Consider the following 25281-nt stretch of genomic DNA (forward strand, 5'->3'; position numbering starts at 1 on the left):
TGATCTTGTTAGAGATTGTATAAAAATATTGATTATGTTGCTAAGTTGTAGAAAATGGACTCCGGGGTTCAGAAATAGCCTCTTTCTTTTAAAATAATCCAGAAGCAGTAGAATAAATCAATGCATAGGGCATCAAAGACATCGTAACTATCATAACTTCACAAACAGCTTTGGATTCCATTTAAAAAGGCCAACACCTTTCGGAAAGTAATAGAAACTGTTATCTTGGCATGCTAAAACATAAGCTAGGGGTTTCTTATAGTGTTTACATTTCAACTGTACCAAATACCTAACGTCTAACACTCTTGTCTTCCCCCAAACCTTCGAGCAAGACTGCTAGGAAGCATTCGTGGCAGTTGCAGCTTTTGTTTTCCTTCTTCAAAACCACATATAAAAATGTCATATAAGATATTGTGGGTTTGACAGCTGAAGCTGACAAAAGTACTCTCGCTTAGTGGGTTTGTTTTCTTTTTGTGCCTTAAGATCACTCATTCTCATTCATAAGAGAAAAAAAGGTAGCAGTGAACTTGCTGAAAGAACAGCTCAATTTTGGAAAGCATCAATTTTGATTAGTTAATTTGAACAGTTGCTCTCACATTCTTTGCTTTGAAGGATTCATAAAGGACTTTGTACAAATGACCACCCAGACACACAGAGGACCACTTATGAGTAACTGTCTGCTTCAAGGAAAGACTATCCCAGAAGAGTAACGAGGGTGCTCATAGTGAGGCTGAAGTCAGCACCACCACTGGTCCTCATCCTCTTCAGAAGATGACAAGAAGGTCCATCAGTGTACACAGAATATCATTAAAGCTTCTGCAGACTTCAATGTGTGATTGCTAGAGACAAGGCTACCACACTCAGATTTTAGTTGTGTGTACAACACAAAATATATGTCAAGATACCTCTGAAATGCCCAGGAGCCAAATAGTGTGCTTCTACAAACCTATTGACTAGCATTGCAAGCTGCCACACCCCTTACTCCTGGCCTTATTTCCGGCTTTCTCTCCGAGTAAGGGCACAGCTCTGATTTATGATCTCAGCCCATGAGACATTTCCTGATGACAATCAGAGAAGCTGCATGTAACATTAAAAAATTAACTATTTTTTTAAAAGGTTATACCCTCTTTCTGCTTTTCACTATTGTGGTCTGTGCTGTCTATGAGATTGAAATCTCTGTATTGAACTTACTCCTAGCTATGCAGTAGTATTTCTAGATAGCTCAGCTGATGACAGTAGCATGGCACACACATCCCAACAGGAACCTAGTCTACACATACCCAGAGTTTTGCCTCATTCACTGAACAGAAGTGGAAAGCCTCGTGGTCAGGGAAGAAAGGCTGAGTTCAAACTCATTCTCTGCCACTAGGAGAAAGAAGTTCCATGGTCTTACCAAAATAATAATAATAATAATAATAATAATAATAATAACAAAAACAGTGTAATAGTATTTTCTAAACTAAAAAAATAAACATCTGTAATGCTTTAAAATATTAACTTCAGTTGAGTTTTTCATTTATCATAACACCAGTAATACAGTAATATGAACCAGAAAGCAGATAAAGCAGATAATGAATTAGAGATGCTGGATGGGTCTATGCATTTTCATCAATAATCTTTACTGACTAGCAGAAGTAAATCACATCATCTGTGTATCAAGATGATGGCTTATAGATGATCTAGTGAAAATAAAGGTGAACTGGAGGAGCACACACACTAGATACATTAAGAAAGCCAAGGATTTGAGGGTCCTCTGGGCCACACCTAACACCTACCTGGCAACACTGAGTAAGTCAGAGGCTGAACTAAAGAGGCCAACTTATTTGGCTGTCCATTTCCTAATAAGTGATCAGGTAAATGGTACCTATTGTTCAGTATTAAATGCAGAACAGTGGGAGACTAGAGAGATTGCTCAATGGTTAAAAGCATTTGCTGTATCATGCAGCTCACACCTATCTGCAACAACAGTTTCAAAGAATTGGCCATCTCTGGCCTCCAAGGTCACCTATGCTCATGTGCACATATCCACATGCAGACGCACATACCTACATACAATGAAAAAATTATAAACATAAGTGTTTTTAAAAATGTAGCACAGTGAGATCATCTTGCACCTTGCATTTTGCATCTACATCTCTATTTCTGTAATTCCTGTAGGAGACTGGCAGGGCAGGCCCTGATATTGCTATTTGAAACAATAGCTCATTCTTAGAGACTCTGAAAATACAATTGTCAAGATAACATGATTTGGCTACTCCTTGTTAAATGGTCTTCCCACACAGTATTTGACATATTTAACTGGCAAAAAGAAGAAAATATTTTTGTGTTTTAATATGGATGGTCATAAAACTATGGTGACTCACAATTTTGTATTCACTGATGATAGTAGCTGGAGGTAACTCTTATAATTCCTTACATGCTTTCAGGAAAGTACTGTTACCCTCCTTCTGCGATGTATAGTCACTGAGCATTGTTGCTTAGATAATTCGGAGCCTTGACAGACTGTCACCTTCATAAGACTAAATCTTATTCCTTCTCTTGACACTCAACTGTCCACTCATTTTGAACAGTTTTAAAGTAAACAGAATAGAAGACAGTAACACCTTCAGAATAGTGTCTGGTGATAAGGAAGGATTTTTTTTAATGCTGAGGAGGTCATCATTGTATAAAAGAAATTAAGTAACCATTGGGGAGGCCCATTCAGTGAAAGACTTGGGAAGTGTAATTATGTTTCCACATCCCATAATAGTAGCCATTTAAAAGCTAAAGATGCAACTGTCTGAGTTAATGTTTAAGTAGGATACTCTCAGATTCATCATGGATACCTCATCTTACCATAGCCCTTCATCTTTATGCATATGAAAGCACATATCTCTTACCATCATTTTAGTTGCTATGCCATAGTTTTAAGAGTGTACTCTAAATTATTTAATTTTCTATTGATAGTCTCTTAGTGTCTTTAAATTTTTTCTTCTTAAATTTGGAACTGTGCTGTAATGAAGATATCTAAAGAACTTTCTCATATAATTGTGCAAAAGGCTACTGTAGGTTAAAGTTAAATGGATTTAAGGTCTCCAATTACACATTTCTTAGTTGACCTCTAACATATAATAAATTTGGTGCCCCAAACCAATCCCAACAGTAGTGGGAAAGTGTATTTAAGTAAGGTCAATCAAGGTAAGGTTAAATTCTAATGACTTTGAATTCTTTACTAACTAGTAGCAGTGAATGTTATAATTTTTGTATTGATGCTTTAATGAAAAGATTTTCTATAGTACAGCCTTCTGAATGCACTTTTTTTTAGAAGCTATTCTTTTGTGTTTCTTTCCCTCACTTTCTTCTGAATTAATCTATATCTTTTCTCTGTATTTCCTTCCAGGACGGACATGTAATATGATGGGTGTGAATATGGAACACTGTATGGTCGCAAGGCCTCCTTCCTGCCTCATCCTCCTGCTCCTGAAGCTGTTTGTCACCATCTCCCAGGGGCTGCCAGGGACAGGGCCCCTGGGCTTCCATTTCACACATGCCACCTATAATGCTACAGTGTATGAGAACTCGGCAGCGCGGACCTATGTCAACAGCCAGAGCAGAATGGGCATCACCTTAATAGACCTGTCCTGGGATATCAAGTACAGAATAGTGTCTGGTGATGAGGAAGGATTTTTTAAGGCTGAGGAGGTCATCATTGCAGATTTCTGCTTTCTCAGGATAAGAACTAAAGGTGGCAATTCTGCCATATTGAACAGGGAAATCCAAGACAATTATTTATTAATCATAAAAGGTTCAGTCAGAGGAGAAGACTTGGAAGCATGGACCAAAGTGAACATCCAGGTTTTAGACATGAATGACTTGAGGCCTCTGTTTTCACCCACCACCTACTCAGTCACCATTGCAGAAAGCACACCACTCAGGACTAGCGTTGCCCAGGTGACAGCTACAGATGCAGACATTGGTTCCAATGGAGAATTCTACTACTACTTCAAAAACAAGGTTGATCTTTTTTCAGTTCACCCAACAAGTGGTGTCATTTCTTTAAGTGGCCGATTAAATTATGATGAGAAGAACAGATATGATCTAGAAATCTTAGCGGTGGACCGGGGGATGAAGCTCTACGGTAATAATGGAGTGAGCAGTACGGCTAAGCTTTATGTTCACATTGAACGCATAAATGAACATGCTCCCATTATCCATGTGGTCACTCACACCCCTTTCTCATTGGATAAGGAGCCAACATATGCAGTAGTGACAGTTGACGACCTGGATGAGGGGGCCAATGGAGAGATCGAATCTGTTTCCATTGTGGATGGAGATCCTTTGGAGCAGTTCTTCCTGGCTAAAGAAGGAAAGTGGATGAATGAGTATAAAGTCAAGGAGAGAAGGCAGGTGGACTGGGAAAGTTTCTCCTATGGCTATAACCTCACTATTCAAGCAAAAGACAAAGGGTCACCTCAGAAGCTTTCAGAATTAAGGACAGTCCACATTGCCAACCCCAGAAGAGACAGCATCCCAGTCAGGTTTGAAAAAGATGTCTATGAAGTCAGTATAAGTGAGTTTTCCCCTCCTGGTGTCATGGTAGCCATAGTCAAGGTAAATCCTGAGCCACTGGATGTGGAATACAAACTACTGCCTGGTAAGGATGCAGAGTACTTCAAAATTAATCCCCGGTCAGGTCTGATTGTCACAGCACAGCCCTTGAATACAGTGAAGAAGGAAGTTTATAAGCTGGAAGTGTCAGACAAGGAAGGAGATGCAAAGGCACAAGTCACCATTGGGATTGAAGATGCCAATGACCACACCCCAGAATTCCAGGAGACACTGTATGAGACTTTTGTGAATGAGAGTGTTCCCGTTGGTACAAATGTTCTCACTGTGTCCGCCTCTGATAAGGATAAAGGGGAAAATGGATACATCACCTACAGCATTGCCAGCCTGAACCTTTTACCATTTGCCATTAACCAGTTCACAGGTGTGATCAGCACAACTGAAGAGTTAGATTTTGAATCCTCCCCAGAGACATATAGATTCATTGTGAGAGCCTCTGACTGGGGATCCCCATACCGCCATGAAAGTGAGGTGAATGTGACCATTAGGGTAGGAAATGTCAATGACAACAGCCCTCTCTTTGAAAAAGTGGCTTGCCAGGGAGTTATTTCATATGATTTTCCTGTTGGGGGTCACATCACAGCCATCTCTGCTATTGATATTGATGAACTTGAACTTGTAAAGTACAAAATCATTTCTGGAAATGAACTTGGGTTTTTTTATTTAAACCCAGACTCTGGTGTTTTGCAGCTTAAGAAGTCACTGATGAATTCTGGCATTAAAAATGGCAATTTTGCCCTCAGAATCACAGCTACTGATGGGGAAAACTTCGCAGACCCCATGGCCATTAACATCTCAGTCCTCCATGGGAAAGTGTCTTCAAAGAGCTTCAGTTGCAGAGAAACTCGTGTGGCTCAGAAATTGGCGGAGAAACTACTCATTAAAGCAAAAGCTAATGGGAAACTGAATCTAGAAGATGGATTTCTTGACTTTTATTCAATTAATAGGCAAGGACCGCATTTTGACAAGTCTTTTCCCTCTGATGTGGCTGTAAAGGAGGACATGCCAGTTGGAACTAACATCCTGAAGATTAAAGCGTATGATGCAGACTCTGGCTTCAATGGGAAGGTACTGTTTACAATATCAGATGGAAATACAGATAGCTGCTTCAATATTGATATGGAGACTGGACAACTTCAAGTCCTCATGCCCATGGACCGAGAGCATACTGACCTCTATGTCCTCAACATAACCATCTATGACCTTGGAAAGCCACAGAAATCATCATGGCGATTGCTAACTGTCAATGTGGAAGATGCTAATGACAACAACCCAGTCTTTCTTCAGGACAGCTACTCAGTCAGTATTCTTGAAAGTTCAAGTATTGGCATGGAAATTATTCAAGTGGAAGCGAGAGACAAAGACCTGGGTTCTAATGGTGAAGTAATGTACTCAGTCTTGACAGACACACACCAGTTTATCATCAATAGCTCAACTGGGATTGTTTATATAGCTGATCAACTGGACAGAGAATCCAAAGCCAACTATTCTTTGAAAATAGAAGCCAGGGACAAGGCAGAAAGTGGCCAGCAGCTGTTTTCTGTTGTCACTCTCAAGATCTTTCTAGATGATGTCAACGATTGCTCTCCAGCTTTTATCCCCAGTAGCTACAGTGTGAAGGTCCTTGAAGATCTTCCTGTTGGTACAGTTATTGCTTGGCTTGAGACTCAGGATCCTGACCTTGGATTGGGGGGTCAAGTCCGTTACTCATTAGTCAATGATTATAACGGGAGATTTGAAATAGACAAAGCAAGTGGTGCCATCCGATTGAGTAAAGAGTTAGACTATGAGAAGCAGCAATTCTACAACCTGACAGTCAGGGCCAAAGACAAAGGGCGGCCTGTCTCTCTGTCATCAGTTTCTTTTGTTGAAGTGGAGGTAGTAGATGTCAATGAAAACCTTCATACACCCTATTTCCCAGACTTTGCTGTCGTTGGATCTGTAAAAGAAAACTCACGGATTGGAACAAGTGTGCTTCAGGTGATTGCCCATGATGAGGATTCTGGTAGGGATGGAGAGATCCAGTACTCCATCAGAGATGGCAGTGGTCTTGGGAGGTTCAACATAGATGATGAGAGTGGTAAGTCTAATGTTTTGTGCTGAGCGTGTTCTTTTACCTCTTCTACATAGCAGCATTGGAGGTGGTGTGAACTAGGGCATTGGAACAGATGGGAAAGTCTTCATTTGAGTAGAAATGACACAGAGCATGAACCATGTCTTAGAATGGCTTGGTTTCTAAGTAGATCAGTTTGCATGGTGATAGTCACAGTGCTCAGTAAGTCTCCTAATCTGTGTTGTGTTGTTTTTCCTTTCTCAGCATGACTGTTAGAAGGTTATCTTCTGAGAAGCAGCATCATTGTTGCCCCTGGTGATTGTATTTCTGGCCCTAACCAAATGGATGATCCTGATACAGTAATTGCATTTGAATTGGCTTTAAATTAGAAGTGTGAAATTGATTTTTGAATGCATCTTATATAAGAATCTTTCCCTTTATGGTAAATCTTTGCTGTAGGAAATTGTTTCCTGGTCTTTCATGTTGAACTGATACATCCAGCCCTTGAATAGTGGGTATTCATACTCTGTGTGCTTAATCAACACATGATCATGTGACTTGAAAAGCATTTCTATGAAAGAACAATCATGTCATAAATTCTATTTATAAAGAGCTGTTTGTAAAACATTTTTGAATGTTAATTGTTTATTTTTATTTTTTCTTTTATTGAAAATGGGTTTTCAAAAATATAATGTATCTTAATTATCGGGTTTTTCCTGGCCAGGTCCCCAGTACTCCTGGGGATTGGACCACTAAGCAAAGAATACACATGGAAGAACCCATGGCTCTGGCCTTGTATGTGGCAGAGGATAGCCTTGTTGGATATCAGTGGTAGGAGCAGCCCTTAGTCCTGTGGCAGTCCAATGCCCCATTGTAGAGAAATGCTAGGGTGGGAAGGCAGGAGTGGGTGGGTGAGTGCTGGAGCACCATTCATAGAGGCAGGGGGAGGGAGATGGAATGGAGGTTTCTGGAGGGGAGACATGGAAAGGGGATAATATTTGAAATGTAAACAAAGGAAATATCCAATAAAAGAAAAAATTATGGTTTTTTTCTTCCCTCTCATCCAGCTTCTCCCCACCTCCCCACCCATCTGGATCTACCCCTTTTCTGTCTCTTATTATAAAATAAACAGTCTTCTAAGAAATAATAATAAAATAAAATAAGATAAATCAAAAGCAATCACATCCAAATAGAGGAAAATAAGCAAACAGAAGAAGAAAAAGAGCCCAAGAAAAAATAGATACAAGGAACACACATAGACACACAAACCCACTCATTAGCATACCAAGAATCTCATAAAAACAGCACAGAAAGCCATAGCACATATGCAAAAGACCTGTAGTATTAAATAAATAAATAAATAAATAAATAAAAATAAAATGAGATTAAACGAAGAGGAAGAAGTGAAAAGTTCTGAGATTAGACTATGAGACAAGGAAACTTAAAAGAGGCAATTGAGTTGTCTTTCTGTCGGCCATCTACTGTAGGACATGTAGCCTAACCTTAAGAGTAGTTAGTTTTCCAGTAAGACTCCCTTGAAGAAAACTAAATTATCATTTACAAGTGGATATTAACTGTAGATAGCTTCTGTGTTGGGGATGAGGACGTATGTTCACTTCTTCTTTTATCTCAGGCACCCCATCTGCTTTAGACCACTGCAGTCCTTGTGCATGCCACCTCCATCTCTGTGAGTTCACATGTGCATCGATGATGTTGCGTTTGGAAGGCCTTGTTTCCTTGATGTCCTACATCCCCTCTGGCTGTTAACACTTTTTCCACCTCCTCTTCTGAAGGGTTCCTTGAGAATTAAGGGGAGGCATTTGAGGAAGACATACCATTTATGGCTGAATGTTCCCAATTCTCTCATTCTCTGTATATTGAACTATAAGTCTCTGTACATTTTTCCCATCTGAAGCAGGAGGAAGCTGCTCCAAGCTTCAGTCAAGGCTGAGCAAGACACTGTCTATTAGTACTGCTGAAAGTCATTGGGGGTCATTTTATTTCTTGGTTCTTTTAATAGAGCAGTATTTGATTTTACCCTAGGTCCCTGGGCTACCTATTCCCTTGTTGCTGGCCATTCAAGTAATATTGGGTACAGATTGCATCTCATAGATTGGGGTTTAAGTCAAATTAAACATTGGTTGGATACTCCCATAAGCTTTATGTCACCATAGCCATTAGCATAGATTGCAGGCAGAACACTTTCATACATCAAAGGGTTTGAGCCTGGATTAGCATTTACAGGTCTCTTTTTGTCATGTGCCAAGTACCTTCTGGTGCCAAAAACAACAATCTGTAAGGGTGAAGACTCTCTGTAAAAACCAGCTTCTCCATGTCTGATGAGTTGTGTAAGTGTCTTCAACACGAGTGCTTTTCTCTCAGTTTGTGAAGAATAACGTATAGCCTTAGCAATAGCCTGGGTGGTTTAGGGGTTTCCATGGAACCTGTTTGGTCAGCAACTCAGTTAGATTCAGTCCAATACCAGTATTGGAAGCTTTGTTTGGCAAGAAGAGATGTCCAGTTGGCACTCTAGCTCCCCTGTTATTTGGCATTTTATTTAGATTTCCTTCATATAAGTATTATTTTACGAAGCTTCTGCTGTATTAGATTTCCACACTACCCCCTCAAATAGCCTTTAATCTTAGCTGTCTCTCCCCATATTTCTTTCGACATTCTTATTTTCCCTCCTCCTCCCCCTCCATTGCCCCTTCCTGTCCTTACATAAATATCTATTCTGTTTTCTTTATTAAGATTATCTACCTGTCACCTAAGTCCCTCACGCACTCTCTAGTCTGTGGCTTATAAGTTATAGCCTGGTTATCATTGGCTTAACAACTAATATCCACTCGTAAGGGAATACATACCATATTTGTCTTTCGGTGTCTGGCTTATCTCACTCAAGATGATTATTTTTCTAGTTCCATTTCTAAGAATTTCCCTCTTTAATGGCTGAGTAACATTAAGTTGTGTGTGTGCGTGTGTGTGTGTGTGTGTATGTAATTTATTTTCTTTATCCATTTATAAGTTAAGGGACATCTAGATTGTTTCTAATTTCTGGCTATTATGAATAGAGCAGCAATAAACATGGTTGAGCAAGTATTTTTATGGTAGGATAAAGCATCTTTTGAGTGTATATATGAGAGTGTTACAGCTAGATCTTAAGGTAGATGAACTTCTACTTTTCTAATTAACCACCACACTGATTTTCAGATTAGTTGTACAACTTTGGACTCCTGTCAGCAATGAATGAGTGTTCCAATGGATGAATTACTAAAATCCTTCACAGTATGAGCTATCTGTCACTTATTTTATTGACTTTATCCATTCTGGCCAGTGTAAGAGGAAAGCTCAAGTAGTTTTGATTTTAATTTCCCTGATCTTTAAGTATGTTGAAAATTTAAGTGTTTCTCACCCATTTGAGTTTCTGCCTTTGAGAGTCCTCTGTTTAGACCTGTACCTAATTTTCAATTTGGATTATTTGTTTCCTTGATATTTAGTTGTTTAATTCTTTATATTTTTTGGACTTTAGCCCTTTATCAGATTTAGAGTTGGTGAAAATCTTTCCTGTTCTGTAGGTTTCGACTTTATCAGCATGATGGTGTCCTCTGACATCCAGAAGCTTCACAGGTTCATTAGGTCCATTTTTTAACTGTTTGAGTTGGTGTCTGAGGAAATGGTGTTCTGTTAAGAAAGTCTTTTACTATGTCACCAAGTTCAAAAGTATACCCCTCTTTCTTTCTTTCCTTCTTTCCTTCTTTCCTTCTTTCCTTTCCTTCTTTCCTTCTTTCTCTTTCTTTCTTCCTTCCTTCCTTCCTTCCTTCCTTCCTTCCTTCCTTCCTTCCTTTCTTTTCTGCATTTTTATAAATCAGATGTACGGTATCTAGTGTTGTGTTGAGGTTTTTGATGAGCTTTATGCAGGTTGATAAATATGAATCTATTTGGATTCTTCTGCATGCAGCCATCCAGTTTGACCAAAACCATTTGTTGAAGAGGCTGTCATTTTTCCAGTGTATATGGTATCTTCTTTATCAAAATCATATGTCTATAAATGTGTGGATTCATGTCTCAGTCTTCAATTTAATACCATTGATTGATGTGTCTGATTTTGTGCCAATACCACGCTGATCATATCACTATAGCTATGCAGTACAAGTTGTGGTGAGGGATTATCATTTCTACAAATGTATATGTATCTGGGCACAGGTGTGTGCATATATGTTTGTGAATGTTAATCTTTCCACGTGCAACTACATACACACATGTAGGGGCGTGTGTGTGTGTGTGTGTGTGTGTGTGTGTGTGTGTGTGTCTTCTGTTGTTAATACCACATATTTTTCTAAACTTAGCGGAATGCAAAAAATCTCAAAATAGGAAAATGAATCTTCTCTATTTTTCTATACATGATCATAGTAGTTTCTTTTGTTTTTAGACCATATTCATACAAAATAACTAATTTTCTAAAACAATCATAAAATTGCTTGCCTTCTATCTTTAAAAAAGTCTGCTAAAAAGGCCACCTAAAACCATAGGTGGCTTTAGTAGACACTTATTTTTTTGTATCTGTGTTTGCTGGAGACCCAAGATCAGTGTGCCCACATGTTCAAGGTAGAGACCATCTTCTGGACTTATAGACTGTAGTATTCCTGTTTTGTTCTTAAGAAGGGGCTTTAGTTTCATTCTACAATAAATAAGCATTTTAGCTTGTATCTCAGGATGGTGTCAGTAGGAGGATATATACTTAAGTAATTACTTCTATCCTTCTACCTAAGCTCTAGCAAGTTGTCCAACTGGGAAGCTACATCTTGGGCTTGATTTAAAGAGTCAAGGGCTGGGAAAGTTTATGAAGAGTGCCCTATACTTTGTCTCTATGTTGAACAGGTTATTTTTTTTACTTGAGTTTTTAATTTAGAAAATGATTCCAAATATTTAATATCTTGTTCTTGGAAATACCCCACCAAGCAAACAAATAAAAAGACTTCAATAGCTCATATCTGTTCCCTTGTATTCTGAACTTAGTGAAATAGATTTTTTTATTTATAAAAGTAATGTCAATTGTGCTGTAACAGTGCTTGATGAATTAAAAATTCATTGGATGTAAACATTAACTTTCTTGAGTCAAAGCTAAGTTAATTGTGAAGGTTACCTTTATGCTAAATGGGGAAGGAAGCCAGACCATGGACCTTGACCTCCTGAGACCAAACATGCTGCTGTCTTTTTCCACAGTTGTGTATTTCTGAAATCTGTTTTCTTGGAACATCTTTTAGTTTATAAAGGTATAGCAGTGTCCTTTTAACCTTTCATTTCATTCTTTCTCTTCTCTTAGATAATGAAACTTCCCTCCCCCTTTATATTATATAAATTATGTCTGAATGTGTAACTGAGATTGCATGTTTAAAGAAGAGAATTCTCACAAAATATTCTGTATCTCATCCCTTCTTTGTATCTCACTGACTCTAGCCTTCAGAATCTAAGCCGAGGAGCTTCTGAGTAATTGCTGGGTGCACTTGTGCCAGGTGCAGAATATTGAGGGGTTTTCAGCAAAGAACCCATTACCGTGCACCTCTGAAGCTCATGTGATTCTTGAAGGATATATTGACTCCTTGCTTTAAGTACTGAAAAGTGTTACTAGAACCAAGGCTGACTGCATGGGTTTTGGGCCTGGCTGCAAGTCCTGAGACTCAGGCCTAAACTCTGCTGTGCCTACTTACTCAACCTGAAGGCAGACATGAACTTTGCTTGTTTGGATTTTTGTCTTTTAAAACTTTTTAAGTCAGCTGCCAAGGTTGCCCAGTGCCTTGCATTACTCACCAACTTTCAGATTTGGAGCAAGACTCCTAGGTCTTGTTTTCATGATCCATGATCCCTGGCAAGGTCCCAGACTGTAGGTGAGTACACCTCAGGAAAACTGAGAAACTTGATGTTAGTTCTCTAACCATTCCTGCCACACAGGCTTTCCAAGGACTTCTCTGGTCCTGAGCTCCCAGGAAAGGGGCTGCCAGTCTGTATTTTTCCCCTCTAAGGTCTTTTTTTTCTTTTTTCTTTTTTTTTCATCCTTTTGAATGGCAGATTTAGTTCAGGTGCTAGGTACATTTCTTTTCTAATCAAATTTTACAATCCAAATAAACCTTTTATTATTCCTCAGTGACAATCTTTTTCTGAATGTCTTCCTTATGGTTCCTAAACCTATATGTGCTTCAATAATTACGGATGCTTCTGCCATATAAAAGGGAGACACTGGGGAGAGTTGAAGCATTTCTTAGATTTATGTTCTTGACTCTTTGGTGCTCAGCATACAAAACCACACCTTTGAAATTCTTTACCATGCATGGGTGTTTATGAAATGTTTAATAATATTCACGGCAGCTGGATTAACTCTCCTCATGCTACATTGAGTCTGATCTAAATTTAAATCACCAGTGTGCAAGATGCAATTTAATCAGATTTTCTTTCAAAAAGAATGGATTCTTATTCTTTGCTACATCAGTAATCCATATTCTTGACTACTCAGAGGTATAAAATGTTCTAGGAAGAGTACAATATATGTTTTAAACTGTGACTTTCTACTAGATTGTTTTGTAAACTATGAACTGCAACATTGATTTCTCTAATTTGTTTACCTGAGGTTCATTAAAGAAATATTTAATCAAGACAAATGATTTCCAGTTTGGAACTTTAATCAGGCATAATTGGAAAGGCATTATATTACCTAGTGTTAGTATTTATTCCTTCTACTCATTGAGACTCTATTAAGGAATAGTCCAGGGGAAAATTTATTTTAAAATGTACCTGTCACCATCACAGCCACCCACAAGGTGTTTCCAAAGACTTGCATAGTTAAGGTCATGTGTCCCTGCATGATGGGATCATTAGCAGTACAGAGATTTGAACTCCAGTGGAACAGAGTCTAGATTTATGCCATTTATACCATTTCCCTTTCTGCTCCAACAAGCCATCATATGTGGCCTCTATGTCTTCCTCACAAGAAGGGATGCTGAACCTCATAGAAACTCACAAAGATTCTACATAGAACCTTCTCATATTCTGAACATGAGAACACATCCCAAAGATAAACTCAGCACTGATTTGGGACACGGGAATAGTTGGAAAGTATCTACAAGTCAGCATCCACCTGAAGTCCATGTGTTGGAAGCTAATAGCCAGATTAGCTTCCAACAGTGTGAAGATGTGGGTTTTGTGAGAAGCAAATCAGGAGGGCCCCACCCTCATAAATGGGTTTAAGAACCTCAGGATATTATCACAAGAGAACTTCCTTCCCCTTATATCATGTGAGGGTTCCACTGAAGAAGCCATCTCAGAGGAATGTACACTCACCAGGATGTGAGTCTGTTTTCACCTTGGTTAAGCAGTATTTTTGTGTTTGTTCATAAGCTACCCAGTGTGCAGTGCTTTTGTATAGAAGTCCAAGTGGATGCCAGCTGACAGCACCTGTCCTGAGGGAGAGAGACAGCAAATGAATCATTACTGAATGATACCACAAATGAGACAGTGATGAGAAGAGTCACTATTATCTATGCCTGTCTAAATGAGCCACACTGCGCACATACTCCCGATGGAAAGACACGCAGGTATAAGGTGTAGATCTTTCATAGTGGTGGCCTTTCCAGAATAGTCCACAATAGCAATGCTAATATTTTACAGAGCACTATCTGTTTATGTGCCACATTCTTCATAAGACACTCATATACATGATCATATTTGGAAGTCTCATGAGTCAGGGTTCATTTCCTTTAGGTTTTGGATGTGTGATGTTGCAGGGGAAGCTCACATGCACAGTGAATTCATCTTGACCTTTTTTTTTTTTAATTCAGGCTCTCTGTAGTATTTCTCCAATTTGTCTGGACATAGAATGCTTTACTCATTTTACTTTTTAATTTTTTATTTGTTTCTATAGAATCTGTAGAAGCTAGGGAACTAATATATGCCTATATCTAACAATACACTTGAACAAGGGATCTGAGATAGTAATTACTGGAAAAGTAATTGTTCTTTTGGAGAATGTATTTCAACAATCAAGAAATAAAACTCCATAGTTTCATAGGTATGTTCTTGTATGTGAGTTCTCTCCCATTTTACTCTTCAGATCTATAGTGTCCTGTATCCATTTGTGTGTCAAGGAGACTATTAGCCTGTTTTCTATTTATGTTCTCTGACATAAGTGAAGCTTGAGAAGGGGAAGGATAGGGTCAGGGTATCAGACTCTTTTCACACTAGATGCTGTGGGCATCCCTTGATGAATGGAAACCCTATTATTATTAGTCCTAGGCTATAAAATATAAACTATTAACATTCTTTAATCTCCACCCATGCCAATACACCCATGTATTGAGTTAATGCTTCCCCTTTAGTTTAGTGTGTATGCTGTCTGCTTTTCTCCAGGAACCTAACTGGAATATTCTTCTTAGATAAATATTTTTGAAACAGATTTAAGTTTAACTATATTTTGAGGACTATTTTCTACTAATTTTTTAAATGCAGTTCCTATAACCCCCACAATGATGTACTGGAGCCCTGGGGAAGCAGTAGAGGTGATAGCTGTCTATTTTGTAAGGAGAAAAGTAAAGCAGGAGGGCTTCATCTTGCCATCTAACTCCTTCCCTGTTTCTCTGCTACCACAAATGGATACTTTTTGCTGTGTTAAAGACCTAGTCCCACCAGCCAAAAGAGACAGAGGTTCAATGGACAGTAGAGCATCCTGAATATTTCAAACTCTCCATCATTGTAATGTTGTGCTTTGGTCCTTGGCAAAGAGACAGATTTATGTCACCTGGTGGCCAACGAAACATTAAGGGAATGAGATGAACAACATATAATCTAGTTCCCCTGAAGAAGTGAGGCCAGTGCTATGTTTAGAATGAGTTCTCTGAAGTCTCTGATAACCAGATAATTCATAAGGTGGATACAAACAAAGAAAAGGAAGTTCTGAATTGCTAGAAAGAACTAGGGAGCCTTACGATATTGCAAAACGATGAGCCCAACTCAAGCATTTCTAGAGTGCTTAATCCCTACAGGAACGTCTTTGAGTTAGTGCACTATAAGCTTCCATTCCCTTATATTCAGTCTCACTGGAAACAGTGTTTATCTCCTGGTCATTTTCTATATTTCTCCAAACTTGGTGGTAACTCCACTCTGATAAGCTGAACATGAAGACACTCATTATTTGGAGACCTTGATGTAATTCATGACAACTTTGGACTAAACAGTGTTCTTGCTTCTCAAGTACTTCATACACAATGTCTTAGTGGAGCTCATTTAACTTAAAAAAAAGGCTAGATGCTGTCTCAGGCTTGCCCTTAACCTTCCCTTGGGATCAGAATGAGCAAAGGGGAGAAATGAAGCTATGATCAAGTGACAGCAGAAACTTCACTTGGCTCTGGAATTTCTGGCTGTAATGACTTGGAGAAAAAAATGATGCTCCCCAGGGGAGCTCTAAACACTCTACAACATTCTGATGAACTTAGGAGTTGTCATGTAAGCTGGGCAGGAAAGAGGATGAGAAGCTTCTGGAAATGATAGATGGTGAGTTTCTATCACCGTTTCCAGCAGGTACTTTTCTCCTGACCTTTTTTATTTGGTGGCTGAAGACAATTTAGGTTTAATAGAGGACTGTAGGTTTATGTCTACATTGTGTATCAATCTTGGGCTGTTACTGTCCCCCTTATAACGAGCAAATGGTGAAAGTAATGACAACCATAAAGAAGTAATCCAAATAGAGTGGCAAGCTGACCACCTGAGACATGTGTGGTCTTTTCTCAGTATGTGGTCTTTCTTTAACATTTAAAAATGACTATAAGCAGCAGTGAAAGGGTATGCAATAAGGAAGTCTGCACACATTTGTGTATCAATGGCTGTGCAGAAGATGATGGGATGGACTTAGTGACCTCAGTGACTTTGGATAGCTTGCATCAGTTCAGTTTTCTCACCAGGGCAATTTTGGGAAGTGTTTTGCATGTACCTTGAAGGATATTTTCATTTATCATTACAGTTGGAAGAATTATAGAGTTTGATAAATATTTATGCAATACCACTACACTCATAGTGTTTCTCTGAAATGAAACTGAAAATGGGCTGCAGCCTGTATTTGCAGCTTGCCAGTTTCTTATGAGAGAACATCTTATCAAGAAAGAATCTGCAAAGAATGGTGAGCAGGACTCGGTTCAATTCTTATTAAATCCTGAACGCTGCTATGCAAGTTATTGAATATAATAGAGCTCTCCAAATTTCCCCATTGGACACTGTAGAATTTAGTGGTTCTTGTGGGTCATCCTTTGTGACTAAATTCACAGATTTTTATTGCATAGCACAGATAATATTTTAGCTGCTTTAAAAGACCAATATACTAGTGAAAATGACAGCTAGTAAAATATATCAAATATGAAACATAGTGACCTAAAAACTACATAAAACTTGTGAAAATTAAGATACAACTTTTAGGTATGCACAGCACACACATTAAAAGATAGTTTGACAAGAATATAAAGACATAATGGCTTACCTATAAGACCTATAAAATATTTCTAGCCCTCTACTTCCTTCTTTTCAAATTCTAATACTATGTACCTATGTACTGTTGTTATACAGCTTTTCACAAAAGAGAATGTATAATAGGTTAAGTCAAGGGATGGTAGTACAGGCAGAGAAATACATAATAGTCAACTATGCCATGTACAAGAAGCATAAACATCTGTCAGCCACTTTTCCTGTGGCCTTAACCTCACTTCTGGATTGTGAGATGATTTCCATACATTGTGAGGTCAAACTGTTTTGAGAGGCAACTGGAACCCTGAAAGGAGTTAGTAATGAGACAAAGGCCTTATGAGGAAGAAATGCCAACCCCAGAAATGAACCCAACTTTTTTAGGGCCAAAGAGGCACCATGGAGTGGCTGCTTTGAGGAATGGAAGATACAACAGAAAAGAAAATGTGATTTTTCACTATAAGGAAAGAAATTATGGTTCCATAAACTGGAACGTTCATAAGTATCACAGACATCATTTAAACCCACAGAAATAACATGATACTTTGCTGATCAAATGCTAACATTTGCCTACATTTCTAGCTGCATCTTTGGTTTGCGTGCCTTTCTGTAGTATAGCAATTTTGTAGTAATTGCTCTAAAAAGCATGGAAATACCATTTACTTATCTTCCACAGTGGATGACTGAAATCTGTTTTTTATTATTGAGACTTTAAGATGTATTTTTCCAGGCTCACTTGTTATTGGTAATTTAATGTAAACTTTCAACTCTGCTATCAGATTTTGGAAGAATTTCTATCAAACTCCTTTTCATGTGCACTGCCACAAATATTCTTACCATTAATGTTGAATATTGACACTGATCTGGACTCTACATAGTAGGAAGAATCACATAGCCAGCCCTCCCCCTCTCTCTGTCTCTGTCTCTGTCTCTGTCTCTGTCTCTATCTCAACTCATTATTTAAAGAAAACAAGCTCAGTGCATGGACAATATTGGTACTTCATTATGCAGGAGAAAGCATCCATTCTGAGTGTGGTAGGAGTCCTGTGTAAGGTTTGTACGTCTTTTGACTTGGGAATTTTCCTTAGATAACCTTCTGGATCTTTTCTTTTATTTATAGATCCCAGAAAAAAGAAATAAACTAAACAATAATCAGTAAAACTGGTATGCTGGGGGCTGGAGAGATAGTTCAATTGGAAATGCCTCTTACACAAGCATCAGACCTTGACTTTGGAATCTTAGCACCCACATAAAAGCTAAACATGGCTGGGTGTGCTTATAATCCTGGTCCTGTAGAGGTGGAGACAGAAAGATTCTTAAGGCTAATTGCCAAGCTAGTCTAGCTGCACTGGTTGAATTCCAGGTACACAGAGAGACCTGATCTCATATAACAAAATGGAAGGCGATGAAGAGATGGCACAGAAGGTAAAAATACTTGCTTTTCAACTGTGTGAACTGGAGTTTGGATTTCAGCACCAAATGCCTATAAAGTCATCTCCAGGAGATCCAATACTCTCTTCTGGTGTTTAGAGTCACCTACAGACACTTCCAGATGCACTCACACAGACATACACACATCAAAATAAATCTTAAAACAGTAAGTGTAAGATGGAGAATGACTGAAGACATCAACATCAACCCCTGCTGTTTCCATGCACTCTACCCATATACACATACACACGAACAAACATACACCATAGACATATCTATATCATGTGTATGTATGTATGTATGTATGTATTATGTATGTATTATGTATGTATGTATGTTTGTATTTTTGTGTGTATGTACAAAAATCGCAGTTCTGTTGCCTCGCTTGTGTGTGCGCTGGGATGTGCTTGGTAAGCTCTTGTTAAATCACTCAGCATAGCTGCAGATGTTTGTATAGGCTAATCTTAGCTCAGAATTCTAAACTTTATAGGCACAAAGCATGGTTCAAAAGAATATAATCATAGTTTAGCTAATTTAGGACTTCACAATTTGGTGGGATACCCTGAAGAAGCAGGATGTAAGTAAAGGCTGCTGTTAGGAGCTTCTCAAGTCACGCCAAGACAAATTTGCTCTAATCTATAGGAATTTCATACTTTACCCATGGCCTGTTTATGTTAGTTTTCATATAATTCTTATAAGATAAATTTCCACACACATAATCCAGTAACATTTAGAAACTCCACAGCAAAAATTCTTTACAAAATAGGTTTGTAACCTTCTATGAGAAGTCACCTCTCAACAGGCAGCAAGAGAGATGCATAGACCAACGCACTGTGTGCTTTATTATGAGGTAGTGACTTAGTATTATTTCATATCTTTTCCAATCCCACTAGGTGCTTTATTACTGGATAGTGAATTAGTATTGTTTCATCTCTCTTCGAATCCCACTAAGTGCTTTATTACCTGGAAGTGAATTAACATTTTCTCATTTCTCTTCCATAATTCACAAATGAAAAAAACCAGCTTGTTTTTTTAATTCTGAGCCTTCCTCTTTTTGATGGAGATGCTACTTGGGCCAGGCAGCCCAGCAGAAGAGTCAGAGAGCTGAATCAGGGCACTACAGTCATTTTCTGGGTTAACAACTCCAAACATCCCTTATGGGTTTAAGCCAGAAAGAGTTTGTCAGTTCATTACCACACAGTAAGATAGTGATCATTGTAATGAAGAGACAAGATTATCACCACTGCCCAGGTTCCCTATGAAACAGCTGGGAGAAGCCACATTACCTGATATGTCCTAAGGGTACAATCCCAGTGAAGCTCAGATGAGGACAACTGGAAACCAGACCAGATGGAAGGGAGTCCAAGTACATACTGGCATGTTATTAAATTGGTCTCAGCTTCACAACGATCTCCAGATCATTTCTCAGTACCTGAGTGTCTCCAAGGGGCCACAGGCATCCCTAGGGTAGGATCGTTTTAGCCTGGACCTAAAAGAAAGGTAGCAGAAGCTAGCTTTGCTGTCTCTTCTTTGTGTCTGGCTTTATATTGATATGATCTTTCTCACAAGGTAGTACCAACTTCTCAGCTAAGACTTCTCTGATATGCTGATATATCTGGGTAGCTGTCTGGGAATCCAGAACTTTCATATGCACAGTCCCTTCATTTTTTGCTATCGCCACCTTCCCTTTTATATGGGTGTTGCTAGGGGTGGGGGCAGAGATGCTATGTTTTGTCAATGAAGAGTTCTAGTTAGGAAGCAAGATGAGGATGAACAGTTCAGGATAGGTTGACTCAGAGCAGACTTGACACTGATGAAGCACTACCTGACGAATAGGCACAAAGTTGAACTGTGCTTTGTAATTATTTTGTACCTACAACAAAACAAAGAAGCAAGACAAACTCCCACACGTTATGATCCTTATATGTATGGGTATTTTACTACTCAGAAACTCATGATAAAAATCACGTATCTCCCAAAACTTTGGTTTGTCAAAGCTCCACATTTCCAGGTTCTCTGGACCCTAGAATTTTTAAAAGTATAAAACAAAAAGAACAGAATAGTTGACTCTTTGATCAATGTGGCCAGTACACAGCTCTGTATCCTTCCTTTTTTGTGAGTATCCAAGGTCAGTGAGTAGTTTTATCAAATATACATGTATGAGTTTGTGGGCTAGAAATTGAGAGATACAGAAGAGACTTGGGATTGAAGATCTAAGGGAATGCTATCCACCTAACATTTTCCCTGACTTCATCCCCTAACCTTACCATCCCTGTATGAGTGTGTGGCGGAGATGGGGGGGTGTATTAAATTTATCTATATGGTTGTGGAGGCCTCCAGGATTGTTTTCGAAGCTGGAGAGCCAGGGAAGCTGGCAGTATGCCTCAGTGCTAGTCTGAAAAAGACTACAGTTCTAGGCCTTAGGCCTTGTTCACATGATGTGAGTTACTCTCTGTAATTGACAAAAATATATGAGATAACTTTAAAGGAGGAAGATTTTCTTGGTGCTGTCATTTCAGCCCATTGTTAACTGGTGTCATTTTTCCTGGGCTTATGTCAGGCACATCACAGGGGAATGGTTTAGGAAAGCAGAGCCACTAAGTTCATTGGGAACCGGGATGTAGACAGGGAATCAAGTAGCAAGAATAATAGTCCAAGGGTAAGAGACAACCTTCAAACATCCCTGCAGTAATCCACTTCCCTACCCCTGGATAGCCCACCCATCAGCTATGAGCTAGTCAAAGTGTTGACTCTAACAAAGTCAGTACTTTCAGGACCCACTAGTAATCCCATAGTGCCACTAGTTGGCCACCAAGACTTCAGCATGTGAAGGAAGATTGTTTATATTTAAACCACAACAATCTTGGAGATGAGGACACAGTTAGGAATCCCACAGTTCAACCCAGAAGAGCCTTGAGCTCTACTCTCAAGGATAAGATAAAGTGTTCAAGATCCACAAGAGGATGCTCACCTAGGCATTCTGCTCCACAGCTCAGTGTTTGTTCATGTAGGAGGATGGTAGGCCTTGTATACTTGCACTGGTGCGAATGCCTAGCAGTGCTCAATGGCATACTGAGAAATAAAGCTGTCCTGCCTCCCTCAACCTGAGATCCCCGATCATTCATTCTAATACAGAAGGTCATAGTCAACACAGATAAATGTAAGGGACAGTAAACCAGGTGGCTTTACATGTGACAAGAAGAGAATACACAGGCATCTGTAAGTTATAAAGAAAGAAGTCCTGAGAAGCAGCTCCCAGTGACATATATAACTTGTAGGAAAAATAAATTATGAGAACAAAGTTGGATGTTTGCCACAAACTCTGAAAACTACTCTAAAACAAAGATATAAAGGAGACTAGAGAGATGGCTCAGCAGGTAACAGTTTTTACTCTTCTTCGAAAGGACACAGGTTCAGTTCTCAGTACCCATATAAGGTGTCTCACAACTTCCTGTAACTCCAGCACCAGGAGATCTAACACTCTCTTCTGCTCTCTGTAGACACTTGCATATATGTGGGAACACACAAATATGCACATAAATTTAAAAAATAAAAGTAAATCTTTAAAAGGAAGGACATTGTTAATTTCTAAAGAGTTAGCTATTCAAAAATGTTTACTTAAATTGTGATTTGATTGAATTTTTATATAACTGTTGATGATTCCTTCGAACACCCAGAGTCAGTGTTTCTGGAACTGAAATTATGGAGATAAAGACATTTTCCCAGAGCCCTCAGCCATTCAATGAAATAGCTCAGCCTAGAACCCAACACTAGTCAATATGGACACTATTCATCTCAAGTCTGCCTTGCTCATCTAGAAGGTACTTTTAATGTCTGAGGTTATCATTCTTTTACTGAGTGCATCCCCAAGATATTAAGTTTCTGATAAGGCTTCAAATAAAATTTGCTTCTTACTAGAGTTGGTGTCATTATGTATATTTCATATTTATACTGTAAAGTTTTGGGTAGTTCCCTTCCGAGAGAAAGAGAGAATCTGTATGTCTGTGTGTCTCTGTGTGTCTCTGTCTGTGTGACTGTATGTGCCTGCATGTGTGTGTGTGTGTGTACATGTGTGTGCCTGTGTGTGTCTAAGTGTCCGTCCATGTGTGCATGTGTGTGTATGTGTGAGTGTTTGTGTCTGTGTATGTGTGTCTGTGTATGTGTGTTTGTGTGACCCGTGCATGAATGTGTATGTATGTGGATGGAGGCTGGCTGTCAACATAGAGTTTTAAAACAGCAACATTAAAATGCAGACCATAGTGCTGCTGTAAAATATAGGAGGGTTATGGCAAACACTCATGCATTTGTGGCTACAGGCAGTGAATCCTAGGAAACTCTGCCTCTCTTCACTCCATCTCCTCAGGGTTCAATGAGTAGGCGAGGGCACTGAAATACTTGGCACTGAAATACTTCTGCTGAAATTCACTTGCAGGGGGCTACCTGGTGTGGGTCAGAGAAGAGAAGCTTCTGTGGCCTTTTATTCAAACCACTGCAGTTTCCCCAGCTGTGAGCAGAGCTTCTTACCCCTTACTACATTTAAGTTTCTGGTTATTTCCATTGTCAGCCTTGTTCCAGGTAGACAAAGCCACCTGGAAAGCACCCTGAGAGCTAATGAGCAGGCAGGCATGCTGTTGGCTCTTCATCCAGTAATCATCTTGGGAGGCTTTGGATGGGACTCTTACTCCACAGGCAGAGCTTGCCAGGCAGCTATTGCCTCCAAGAACATGCCTTTGTGAAGGGGAACGTTTTCTTCTTAGTCTGTGGGGTTCTCAATAATCATACTGGAAGCAGCTGTCTGGCTTTGTGTTGGTGTCTAAGATGAAGATGCTTGAGCCCATGGGCCATTGTCCTTCTGTGAACCTTCCAGCCGTTCACTTTGGAGAGTAGGTTTTCTTTGTATGGTTGGTTGTTGGTATGGTTGTCTGTCTTCCTAGTGTTTCTAAGTTGCTCTGATTTGACAAGTCTTGAGTAGACATATGGGCCCCAAATAATTGTACTGAAAAATGCAGGAAATATTGAGCAAGAGGCTATTGGATTTCCATAAGTAAGCAAATATATTTTAAGAACTCACTGGTGAAAATTGCTTTTTATTTAATGAGTCATTTTTATTGGAAGGTAATGATTATGTCCAGGCCATAAATACAGTATAAATTCTCTTTGGAGGACATTAAAAAGATGACTCCAAACTGCAAGCAGCTTTTTAAAGAGTGTACGGATATTGAGGTATCAATTTCCAAAGCTGAGGATTCAGTACATGTAGGAGGAGAATGAAAACATAAAGGAGATCACACAAGGGCTTGAGCATGGGAGCAGATGTTTATAGCACATGCCAAGCTTCATGTAGGGATATATAATGATGAAAGGCTTCAGTTTTCAAATGTCTAATTTCATGCTTTATTTTCTTATCACAAGTACTAAATGGGTTACCCAGTCCTCTTCCCATTTTACAGGTGGGTAAATTGAGGTTCAGGGAAGTTTAGAGCTCAATGTATTGTTCTCAGTTCTTTGAGTATCCCACAAATGCATATAATTATCAGAGTTAGTAATCTGTGTAGGAGAGGGTTCTGGTAACATTCAACCAGAAGCAAGAATTTTGTTTGTGATTAAAGGTAATATAACCTTTGTTTGTTTCTTGATTTGTTTGGTTGGTTGGTTGGTTTTTATGGGTTTTGTGTGTGTTTGTTTGTTTGTTTGTTTTAAACAAGCTCTTATATACCAATTAACCTTAAAATCCTGACCTTCCTGCTTGCTCCTCAGGAATGCCACGACTGCAGATGGATATCACCATATACAATTCAGGCTACAAAGAAATATTCATATTCAGTTATGTATTCTGTCTCTGTGAAATTGTTTTATTTTAAAATAATATGAAGAAAATATAATAATAACAGTAATACTAATACTAATACTAATACTACTAATAATAATAATGATAATAATACAGAGAAGGATTCTGTCTATCTGGCCAGCTTGCAAGTACTTTATATTCCACTTTATATTCATGCTACCAAGATTCCTGACTAGGTTGTCTTTCGGCCATAATGGTCAGTTTCCTTTCTTAGGGTGCTGAGCACACACCAGCTGTAAACACGAACCTATCTTACACTGACATCACTGAAGATTCTCTTCGTAGTTCAGGATCAGTTGTCTGACTTACACTTGACTGCAAATTCTTTGCAGTCAGGATTTCTACCCGGTAAACTACTGTGTCTGGCTCATTCAATACTTGGCATTGTAGGTATTTCTGGAAGAAGACTAAGAGAGGCCCCCATGCAGAGCCAAGAGCAGGTGAGGGTCTTGATGCAGTGGTTTTGGAGACTTGTGTAATATGCAGAAGCTATGCCGTGCACACATCAGTTCCAAATCCTGTAAGGAGAATCCCTTCTGCTCCCTTTGTTCTTGTGTGGTTAAAAGCTTTGAATAATGTATATGTCCATAAAAATAATTAAACCGCTGAGGGCCTTTGAAGATCTTGACTGTGAATACTGAGTTTTTCTCATACTGCTTCTCAACCATTTAAGAGTCTGAGAACTGAGATGATGACAGGTTAGGTTTCCAGAAATCAAACTGAAAATTATTGACTGTTAGATAACTTTCACTGTGTTCCATTGGCCCCTGACAGACATTTTTCAGCTTGTAATTATGATCTCTTTCTCTCTCTCTCTCTCTCTCTCTCTCTCTCTCTCTCTCTCTCTCTC

At 39.0% G+C, this 25281-nt stretch overlaps 1 protein-coding gene across 3 annotated transcripts in view; it reads left to right on the forward strand.

Moving 5' to 3' along the window:
- The window catches only part of Fat3 (FAT atypical cadherin 3), a 577941-nt gene that overhangs the window by 108017 nt on the left and 444643 nt on the right, over window positions 1-25281 (forward strand). For 2 of the 3 annotated variants that reach the window (XM_028763348.1, XM_028763349.1), the window contains exon 2: window positions 3380-6685. In XM_028763348.1, coding sequence (XP_028619181.1) covers window positions 3394-6685 — 3292 coding nt within the window. In that variant the 5' untranslated portion in view covers window positions 3380-3393. Of the gene's footprint in view, window positions 1-3379; window positions 6686-25281 lie in introns of those variants that run through there. The other variant, XM_028763347.1, reaches the window with a different exon arrangement.

The sequence above is a fragment of the Grammomys surdaster genome, unplaced genomic scaffold, assembly GCF_004785775.1.
Source record: "Grammomys surdaster isolate TR1022 unplaced genomic scaffold, NIH_TR_1.0 138, whole genome shotgun sequence".
Lineage (NCBI taxonomy): Eukaryota > Metazoa > Chordata > Mammalia > Rodentia > Muridae > Grammomys > Grammomys surdaster.